This window comes from Lepisma saccharinum, chromosome 9 (assembly GCF_977018435.1).
Source record: "Lepisma saccharinum chromosome 9, izLepSacc3.1, whole genome shotgun sequence".
Lineage (NCBI taxonomy): Eukaryota > Metazoa > Arthropoda > Insecta > Zygentoma > Lepismatidae > Lepisma > Lepisma saccharinum.
Genome location: NC_139237.1, coordinates 88,438,660 through 88,449,963, shown reverse-complemented (window position 1 = coordinate 88,449,963; position 11,304 = coordinate 88,438,660). Strand labels below are relative to the sequence as shown.

The 11,304-nt window shown below is 38.9% G+C and overlaps 2 protein-coding genes across 3 annotated transcripts in view; one reads left to right on the top strand and one right to left on the bottom strand.

The window, feature by feature from the left end:
- Positions 1-11,304, top strand: part of galene (potassium two pore domain channel subfamily K member galene) — a 111,279-nt gene that overhangs the window by 72,140 nt on the left and 27,835 nt on the right. The gene's annotated exons all lie outside the window — the stretch shown is intronic.
- Positions 1,224-8,480, bottom strand: LOC145992229 (uncharacterized). The gene is made up of 5 exons (XM_083128561.1): positions 8,324-8,480; positions 6,941-7,158; positions 5,587-5,660; positions 4,745-4,975; positions 1,224-1,484 (listed from the first exon to the last, which is right to left on the bottom strand). Exons 1-5 carry the CDS (start codon positions 8,332-8,334, stop codon positions 1,296-1,298), a joined length of 723 nt encoding a protein of 240 aa, XP_082984687.1. The 5' UTR covers positions 8,335-8,480; the 3' UTR covers positions 1,224-1,295.

Genomic DNA, 11,304 nt, shown 5'->3' with positions numbered 1-11,304 from the left:
AATAAACTTATTGTACCTTCGTATGGGGTAGTAGTAACGTCGTAACCTTGAAATCAAGAGCCTCTGTGCAGGTGGAGACACACGGTGGTTTGGATCCCACTTAAAAATCTAGATCCATTCCTGATTAACCTGTACGTAAAGTGAACTTAAACACTGAAACTCAAGAAGCTTGTTAATATCAGCAACTGTTATCATCATGGTGTCTGTTTGTCTAAGAATCCATTGATATCGGGATGGTTGTCAACGTTAGCAACTATCGGTATTAAATATCTCTAAATTTTGGAAACTATCATTTTCTGATGAAGATCATTGATATAAGGACATTTATGTGCCCGGTTTCTTTTCGGAATACTTGTCAATCACCTTTCAACTCTAAACAACATGGGAATGTAGATTTTACATTCACCGTGCGTATGTGCGTAACAACAGTTCGTGCACATTCAAAACCTGATCAGAAAATAACAACAAGTTCAGAAGACTTTTATACGCATCTTTTATTTTAAATACAACTGCAAAACGAGCCAGTGGTTTTTCGAATATTTGAACATATGTACTTGTGGGGCAGAAGCGTAAATGTCGCAAATAATGTTAATGGAAAATATGACTACACACTCTTATTAAATAGGATATATCTGAAGGATCTTCACAGAGCATATTGAAAGGTTTACTGTGAATGCACCAGTAAATGAATTTCTTTACAAACTAGTTCACAATGTAATTAAATTAAACAAGGACTCAGAGTGTGTTGTTAAGTACTAGTTTCTACCCGGTTAATTTTATGTACATATTTATACCTGTTCCTCATTTGCTTACAAAAGATTGTCTTTAATCACTCACTCCAACATACTGTAATTAGCAACTCGTATTAATATTTACTGCATGACCACAGTGCGTAATATATTTTAAATCTGGGTTAAAGAGGGGGGTTTCAATCCTAAAGAACTTCTAATAAGTACGCCACTGACTTCAATGTAGCAGCCCAAATCCAAATTCCTCTTTATTTATGGTCAAGGCTTTGCATCCACCTATTCCAATTGAGAAGAGGATACAAGAACACAGCGAAAATAGAAAACAAAAGCACACAAAAATACGTACATATATGTAGAAACATGATCATCACATGCCTTAGTGGCCACATCAATATAACTAACAAGAAGATTGCTATGATCATGAAGAGATTTTGAAATTCACATATCAGAACAGTAAAGAAATACACAAAACAATATTTTTTCTTGCAGTATTTATTTTCTATTGCAGTAATATATACATATATAGTGTTGCGTTTTTAATCTTGTTCAGCCTCTGAACCCTATAGACCCTCTGTTGATAGATCCACAAGCAGAAACGATACCGGAGCTATCTGTGACGACAAAGCTTCCGCCAATCACACTGTTGGAATTTGAAGGATCGAGGGAAACGTTTTGCGAGTAGAAACGCACATCTACTTTCCCGCTCTGTCGGACGTTAAGGCTGCCTACAGTTATCTGTGGAAAAGAATAGACAATGTTATAGATTCTACTTATGTAGTAGTTACATGTTTTAAATACTGATACATGACACATACTTCTCCCTTTTCTGCAATAATACGTTATGTAAGTTTTTAATAAAATGCACTAGTATAGTCTGAAAATAGACAAATAATTCCCTACAACTATGAACTGCTTACATATTAAGTTCATGTACTGTTCAGAGAGTTGTTAAAACTGTCGTATACTATCGTTGAACCTTAATCATGTTAAAATTTTCATGCTCTGTTTTATACATGTTTTGTATTGATTAGACTTGTGAAAGAATTGTATAATTTCTAATGGCTAGTAGTAAGTTATAGGCTCTTTCTAGAAACATTGCATACCCATTCATATCCTATTATAGGTTATTTAACTTCACTACCAAAATATTTTATAGTGCTGCCTAAAGAGGAACTACATAAGTGTAATACTGTAATGAAAACAATAATTCATTAATTTATTTTATTTTACTTCGCTTTTCTGTCACTTTTGGCTGATTGCGAAGATTATAATGAGTACAAGTTTTAGAAAGTGACTTATACTTTCAAGTTTAAGAGTCATCAAGTAGACATTGAAATTTAACATCCAATATTAAATATGCTCATGGACAGGGATTTAATTGGAACTGAGAAATCAAGCTGAAAAATTATACTTTTAGAATAGGCTTTCTTAAAATGATTTCTTAAAAGAGACTTTAATTGTAGCTCGTCAGAAATATAGATTTCATTTGTCTAGTTTCAAAATAATTTCTAAATTTTAACAACTTGCAACTATATTTGTACCTTTTAACAATTTCTGCAAGATCATAAAATCTATGATAAACATTAATGATGAGATAATTAATAATATTTCAAGCGTGATGCCTAAAGCAGCCAACACGTGCCTTGTGCATTGTGTAAAATGTGGGTCTGTTATTAACGAGGTCATCACCTTTTGCTCTTAATGTAAGACCACTTAGACGTTGAAGGTTGTGTCTACTCTAGCGTGGAGAACTGATTGCTCGTTATAAACCATTGCCTGTGCGGACATGCAGTGGCGTTTTTCGCCATGGACCTTCAAATTCTTAATTGAGATTAGCAGGAAGTGCTGGAGGTTGGTTCCTTTGAAGGTAGCCGTTGAAGCGAATCATATCTTTCATCTGTGTTTTCGGACATGCATACGCATTCCTCCATGCAAGGGTCTGGCCACATTGCATTCAGTTTCGGTCGTAATAATGTTTTGTTACAAATGTAGATATTTTCTTCCGGTCAATTCTAACGTAACAGTAATAAGATTTATTTAGTGTGATGTGCAAATATTGTTCGACAAATTGTTCATGACTATTTTCATTAATTTTTCTCTTGCATCCTGCTTGTTTATAATGAGTAGATTCTTACATACGTAGGTGCAGAGGTTGTCATCAGCTTGTTTAGCGTTTTGTTTCAATCCTTGAAGCTCTTATTATGTGCAATAAAGAGAATAAACATGATGATGGACAGTTTGATTGGCAATACTCATACATCCCACTCGAAAGATAATAGTGAGCAACGTGTCCACGATCATGTTCAATTCCGCAACGTGGGGCTTATACAAACTTAAAAACCTGAAAGATAGCAGTGAATCTATTGTAATACTAGTAATATTATAATATTACGTCGTTCGGAAAATAAGTTCCATCATGCAATAAAATGAAAAATATAAATAGTAATATCATGATCTTTATAGGGGTGAGAATATATACATGGTACAACATTCACACATAATCGCTAAGCACGCATCACAGCGAGATACCAAGTTCATTATACCCCTATCATAGAACGTTTCCGCCTGAATGGAGAACCATTGGGAAACTGCAAGTTTCAGTTCTTCGTCAGTACCATAATGTTTCCCAGCAAGGAATGCCTTAAGGTGGAGGAACAAATGAAAATCAGATGGGGCAAGATCAGGACTGTAAGGGGGGTGTGGTAGTTTTTCCCAAGGAAGGTCGTCAGGAGTTCCTGAGTTGCGTTTGCCACATGCGGACGAGCATTGTCGTGGAGGAGAATGACACCCCGACTGAGCATGCCACGTCGTTTGTTTTGTATTGCACGACGCAGGTTTTGAAGTGTCACACAATAGGTTTCGGCATTGATGTGCTGTCCACGCTCCATAAATTCAACAAGCAATACCCCATGCCTATCCCAAAACACAGTGCACAATGCACATGATTTTTTTGTTCGTAAGCTTTGGTTTTGGTTGCGTTTTCCGCGGTGACGCGGAGTGCCTCCACTCCATGGTCCTTCATTTCTGTTCTGGGGTTTCATGCAAAACCCATGTCTAGTCTCCAGTCACAATCCGATCCAACAACTCTTCCCCCTCCTCACTATACCGTTTCAAAAACTCTAATGCACTTCCCATTGTTTCCTTTTTGGCATTTTCGGAGAGCTGGTGAGGACAATTTTCGAAATTTCAAATTCACTGTTACAATTTCTTACAGCACAGTTCTGGAGATTAGTGGAAACTCTAATGACAGCTCAGACAAAGCGAATCGTCTGTTCTCCCTAATCTGCTCTTCCACTAAACGAACCAAATTAGGATTCACAACAGACGGTCGACCACTTCGTTCTTCATCATGAACACTAACCCGTCCACCTCGAAACCGTCTCACCCATCTTCTTACTATTGAAGCACTCATTATTCCTTCTCCATACACCTCACAAATCTGACCATGGATATCCGTAGCTGGAACATTACGTGCATCCAGAAAACGGATCACAGACCGCACCTCACACGTGGCGGGAGTTTGGATTGTCCGAAACATAACAACAACAACGCACTACTCTCCTGACCAACTTGCCTCAGACTGACGTCTGGACTTCATCAAGGTTGTGGCTACACAAGGCGCATGCGCATTCACACTGCCCCGCTTGCAGCGCCACGGTATTCATCAGTGGAACTTACTTTCCGAAAATATATAATTAGAACACTATAATTGTGCTCGGTCTTTTGGGCTCTGTCAATTAGAATTGAAACTAACACACCAACAAGCAGATGTCAACATCTTCTCTAGCATCACTGCCGTTTCAGCTCATAATAAGACATAGCATGTAGATAAAAAAAGAACGAAAATAGGGGAAAATTTGCTCACCGTTATCTTTGACGTGATTGTACCACTGCTTTAATAACTTTGTCAATAATAAATCTCCCAATGTATTCTGAAAGCCTAAATCAGAGAATTCTTCGTTCGGAGGAACCTATAGTTGCATTCTGATACTTACACTGCCTGTTGTGCATTCTCCCCCTGTGTTGATGGTCAGGACGTTGCTTCCAGGAGTCAGGTTTGAAATGTGACCAACTATCTTCACGGGCTCCACCTCCCTCACTTGGATCAGCTTGATGTTTCCAATGGTGTACCTTCTGGATGTGGACCGGATCTTGGAGTAGCCGGAGCGGAAGGCTGTCCCGAACCAACCGCCAAAGAAGGGCTTAGCTTCCCTCTTGCCTCTACCCTGCGAGAGAAATAAAACCAAACGTACACATCTAGCATGTTCCCCAGTTCTGGGGCAAGTTGCTTCTTGAAAATAACCGAGACACTGCATTACGTTGTAGAATATCCGAGGGATGATCTTCTAGTGAGACGCACAGATCAAACAATTCCAGAGGTAACGGAATGACACTTTAGAAGCATCACCTGCAGCCACCTTTACACACACAGCTAAAGAGGCTAGGTGAATCCCAGTGCCGTTCCAAGCAGAGACATTGCTAATAAAATTCTCACCTGAATTCACCCACCCTTAAAATCGAAGCCCGATGATTATGTCGTTTAGAAATACTCATATTACTTTTCATCTATATTAAAACACTTCATGCATCTACTACAATTAGTAAAATATATCTTGGTACACAAGGAACATATAACTTTACATGGTTAGTTATACAAAGCGATAAAGGTATATTGTAATAATCCTGGTTATGAAAAATTAATGAAAGCATTTGCTTGCTATATTTCTCTCATTTACGAGACTGCATTTCTTTTTATGATTCTAGAGTAATATGGTTATGCACATCATTTCACTTGAACTCGTAACACTTATTACTACGAGTAGAGACATTGACTTACCGAGCTCTTAGAAAACAATTCCCACAAGTCATCTTTGCCGTCACCTGATGGTGATGCACCGCTTGGTAATCCTCCTGCAAGATAAGATAAGACCCCGTTTCTGTAAATATTTGTATTTCTTCTTGCACTCAATATACCTACGTATAATCTAAATTAAACCCTCCATGAAGATCGAATTCAGCCGGGGCAGAATTTGTACTAATGATTTCTTAAGTCAAGTGCTATCATTACCCTCAACTGGTAACACATTCTTCACGCATATTCCTTTACTTCTGCCTTCTACTCTCTGAGCAACCAATGGCGGTATGTTATTGACACTACCACATAGAAGTGCCGCTAGTCACCCTCCCTATGATTGGGCTTCACTGGTAGTCTTATCTTTAAGTTCAGGCAATATTGGGATAAATCCGGCCAATTCTGACAGTTTACCACTATCAGCCAAAGCAACACCAGGCAGTGTTCCTAATCTCCAAGCAACTAACTGCAATATCTTATCGATACTACCTTTTCTCTGGTATCCAAATCCTGGTAAACCTCCTATACTTCTACGTCTACCACCTAGAAATGCCACTGGTCCTCCTTGTGCATCTGAATCTACATCACTGATAGTTTTATCTTTAGTTTGAGGCAATCCTCAGAGTTTCCCACTATCTGCTAAAGGAACACCACTAATCTCTGAGCATCTAACGGCAACATATTATTGACACTACCTCTTCCCGTGTTTCCTAGCCTTGGTAGACCTCCTCTACTTCTACGTTTACCACCCAGAAGTGCCACTAGTCGTCCTTGTGCTTCTGGAAATACATAACTGATAGTTCTATCTTTCGGTTCAGGTAATTCTGAAAGTTTCTCTGAATCCGCCAAACCAGCACCAGGGCGTGTTCCTAATCTTTGAGCAACGGCAATATGTTATCGACACTACCTCTTCCCTCTTTTTCAAGTCCTGGTAGACTTCCTCTACCACTACTTCTACCACCGAGAAGTGCCACTAGTCCTCCTCACTGGCAGCCTTACCTTTAAGTTCTCTGATAGATTCAGACAATTCTGACAGTTTCCCACTATCCGATAAACCAACACCAGGGCGTGTTCCTAATCTTTAAGAAAATAATGGCAATAAATTATCGACACTACCTCTTCCCGTGTTTCCAAGTCTTGGTAGACTTCCTCTACCATTACTTCTACTACCTAAATGTTCCAGTAGTCTTCCTTGTGCTTATGTAAATAGATCACTAATAATCTTATCTTTAGGTTGAGGCACTATTGGGATAGATCCATGAAAGTCTGACAGTTTCCCATTGTCCACAGTAGCACTAAAGGGTAATCTCAGTCTAGCACCCATTGAATCTCTTCTTACCTTTTCCGCGACTGCCTAGCCATTCATCTAGATATCCGTTGGCGAGAAGATACAGGAAGAACTCCTTCTTCCTCACATCATCTTCTTCAGAGGAACTGCTCTCGGAACTTTCACTGGATGGGCTATCTACGCTGTCACTTGATTGGCTGCTCTCGCTGCTCCCACAATTCACCACTGTGGCGGAGAAGAAGAGCGCTAGCAGGAATACGACGGAGAATCTGCAAAGAAACGTAATATGCGTGTGAAACTGCTTTATCAAAGCTTTATCATTCTGCATATGCAATCAACTACCTTGCATCTTGCGGTGTAACTATTGTATTTCAGTAGACTTGGGCACTTATATAGTAAAATACATAAAATCACAAAGAGGAATTCAATACCTGAAAGATATTAAGAAGGCCATATAGAAGAGGGAAGAATTGCGATGAAAGGATGGAGTTAAGGGTTCAAGGATGATGAAAACTGTAGGAGAATTGAAAGAAGGGATGGTTGGAGAATGTTTGTAGAGAAGGTTAGGACTCAACAAGAGTTGCAGTGTTGCAAAGGAAGAGAGAAAGAATAGTGTTTGAAGGGAATTGCAATAGATAAGAATTTTAGGACAATTCTCTATGAGTCGAGGAAGCTAGCTTTATGTCATACACGCAGAAAGAGAGACAGAAATTCTGAAATTACATCGAGCATATTTCATTATCAGAAAATAGGAAATCCATTGGTACAGCAGATGTTCCGCACAATTCGAGGCAAAAAATATTTGAGGTTCTTTTTTCTGAAGTGGATTTGTGAACGGAAACTATGCGACGACCTGAAGCAAAAGGCACTTGACCATTTCTTAAAAGTGTAAATTAATTTTTTCCCCAAAATAATTGTTACTACATGGGCCTCCCGTTCGCGTAGTGGTAACGTCGTTGCCTTGCAACCAAGTGGTCTCCGGTTCGATACCCGGTGAAGACACATTGCACAGTGGTTCGGATCACACTTTAAACTGCATGTCTAGTCACGATTAGCCTTTCTGTGCACAAAGTGGACTTAAAAACAAGCACAGAGAAACTCAATTGTTACTACACACTGTACTGAGTAATGTAAGTACAATATTCACATCAATACTGTATATTATGCATTATTCGCACACTGTAGTTTCTGTTACAGTGGATTTTCTTTCGAGTACTCCGATTTTCCCTAGGTTATTCCGTAGTCAGAGTATTTTGTAATTAGATATAGTCTAGGACCCGATTTCCGCAATTAACGGAATTCCACTGAATTTGGATCAATGGAATAACGAAGCATAAAATATGGAGAATTGAAACTTAAGTAATCGATGTCAAAATATGGACAAAATATGAAAAAATATATTCTTAAATATTAAAGAGAAGAAGCATATCTTACCTGTATGTCATCTTAAGTTTCAAGTACTTGAATTCTCAACTTTAAGTTTTCAGCTTTTGCCGTTCCAAAAGACAAACTGGAATGAACGAATAACAGAATCTTGGGTTCATTTATATCAAGCGCGCCGATTCGTCGTAACGTGGGTGGTTTCCGTATCTTACCCAATCGGGGAGAACTTTATTTTACAATGTGTCATTTTTGATAAAAAGAGGAGCTCGTTATGCAAGTAAAACGGATGAGCTGTAAAAACAGTGCAAACACGATGGTAATAATTTGTGTGCTTTAAGTGTCGCGTGAGGTTTACGAGGGACACTTTATGAGTAAGCGAAATACCGGATCTGTCGTATTTTACTTTGTCTGCAAGCGACATTTGCTTTTCGCGAGTTTCTCAGAATCTGCAAAATCTTTGCAAGCTCTCGGTATGCGAAGACGCAATTCTCGTTAACAAATGGGTAAGGATTCAGTCGGCACGTACGAAGTACTAAGACGTAATATATTACAGTGGACGTAGTGTACATATGTGCCTGTCTGTTTGGTCTCTGTCACGTACGACATACTACGCAAATAAGTTGTTGCACTTTTAAATCGCCCTTTTACGTGTAAACTGTAATTCTTTTCCTCCTCGTATCGAATAATGAATTTATATTTGAATTAAATATAAAACTTACGGTATATTGGAGATGAGAGCCAGAGTTCACTTTGTTGGCGTTATATTAAATTATATTGTGTTATATTATATTATAGTGATATCCAGTAGCGTATTCTGATAATTTGACTTGGTATACCGTAACAATTCTTATTTATTGTATTTATTATTATTATTATTATTATTATGCATCCCATCAAGATGAATAGATAGAGGAAGTAGTGAAAGGAGGAAAGAAAGAACCTTACAGAGAGAGAGAGAGAGAGAGAGAGAGAGAGAGAGAGAGAGAGAGAGAGAGAGAGAGAGAGAGATAAACAGAGGCAGGAAGAAAGAAAGATAAACAGGAAGAAATGCAAGCAAGGAAGGAAGAGAATCAGTAAGGAAGTAAGGAAAGAAGGTAGGAAGAGAAACAGTAAGGAATTAAGGAAAGAAGGTAGGAAGAGAAACAGTAAGGAATTAAGGAAAGAAGGTAGGAAGAGAAACAGTAAGGAATTAAGGAAAGATGGAAGGAAGAAAAAACAGTAAGGAATGAAGTAAAACAGGAAGGAAGAAAATAGAGGAAGAAATTAAAAGAAGAGAAAATGAAAGAGAGAAAATAGAATGAGACATTGAAATCTGAAAATCACATATTTGACGGTATTATGGCTAGCGGAAATGTGTGGGATAGTAATTCTTAGGAGCAATTAAAGGAATCTAATATCGGGTGTTCCATTTACAACGCAACCCGCAGTTGGGGATAGTACAACTTTGAACCGGAAATGGTACACACATAATCCTTATACCAAATTGAAGCCTTGTTCATGCATATATAGTGTTACTTACATGCACCTGGCAACCATGCGAGAAGTTTGTTTCTTCACCCGAATATGTAATTGCTGTCAATGTTAATGAGAATAGCTCATTGTGATAAATTCCTGATGCATCATATGGTTGCCAGGTGCATGTAAGTAACACTATTTTCATGAAAATTTCCAAGTTTCTTTTTTATTGTTTTCAGTAATTGCATGATGTATACAGTTTCGAAACACACCTTTTGTGGCACTGAAACACCAGCAGTGTTGCCAATGCACAGTTTAATTTCTAAAAACAACGATTTTCCTAGTTCCCCCTTAAAGACGCCTCATCCGATTCGCTATCGGTAGAAATGACTTTTTTCACTGCCATAGTTGCCGAGCTAGTCAACCTAACCAAACTGCAAATTACTGACATGTGTATTATGTGCCATTTTTCATGCTATGTAAAAAAATTCATTTACACTTCCCGTTACATCTGGCAACACTGCGTGGGCACTAATGAAATCCAATAATTGTTCTCCAAATTAAAAATATATGCTTGAACAAGACTTCAATTTGGTATAAGGATTATATGTGTACCACTTCCAGTTCAAAAGTTGTACTATCCCCAACTCCGGTTTGCTTTGTAAATGGAACACCCGATAGAAATAGAACACCAATTCAGGCATGCAAATAAAACAAAGCAGTAGTCCTACAGCTTGATATTTTCCGGTAATTTCTATTTCTCATAAAGTTTCCCCTTTTTTACTTAAAATTAGATCTGGAGTCCCCTTCACCAAGGAAAATTTTCCTTCAAGTAGCAACACTGCCTCTGTCAAGCGCGGCGCAGAAAACAGGATGGATCAAGCGGTGGAACTGACCATACAGACCTCGGCTTCCTCGCCATTCCCGAGTACAATCAGGAAACCCGATCGTCAAAAGGGTTACAAGTTTATATAAGTATATGAAGTTGGTTTACCCGCCGTAAAGGAGTTAACATAGAGAATACATCAGTGCGGTGAAGATGTGCACTATTAAATCTTTAGTGAAGAAATGACTATCTGAGGAAGATTTCAGACCGAAGCGACACGCACCATATGTCGCCAATCAAGAAGAACATTTCACACCGTTGCGACTTGACATGCCGCAGAAGCCTATGTTCGATTTATGAAATCCTCAAATGACACGGTGTCGCTTAAGCTGGAAATCTCCCTTAGGGAGCTTTCAGGCCGAAGCGACGTGCGACAAGGGGTGTTCATACCGAAGTGGGAAGCGACATGCTTCAGTCTGTAAGCAAGCATTCTCCGCTAATACACGAACAATATACAGAAGCAACGCGATGCACTCAATTGAAAAAACGACCTAGTCCGAGCGGTGTCGCATCGGCTCTAAAGGCTGCGTAGATTACCGAGGGTCGGTTTCCAAGAGACGCATGTCGCTTCAGTCTGATAGCTCGGTAAGACAGCTGTCATCCAAATACTGGAAAACAGTTGACCATGACTGAATTCCGGGTTCGAATCCTGGCCTGGGCATGGATGTTTGCGAGTGTCCATTCATCAATT

Coding starts and splice junctions, on each gene's coding strand:
- LOC145992229 (XM_083128561.1), bottom strand. Junction 4,976..5,586: donor AATTGTTTTCTAAGAGCTCG/GTAAGTCAATGT, acceptor TTTCTCTCGCAG/GGTAGAGGCAAGAGGGAAGC. Junction 1,485..4,744: donor GAGAATGCACAACAGGCAGT/GTAAGTATCAGA, acceptor TCTTTTCCACAG/ATAACTGTAGGCAGCCTTAA.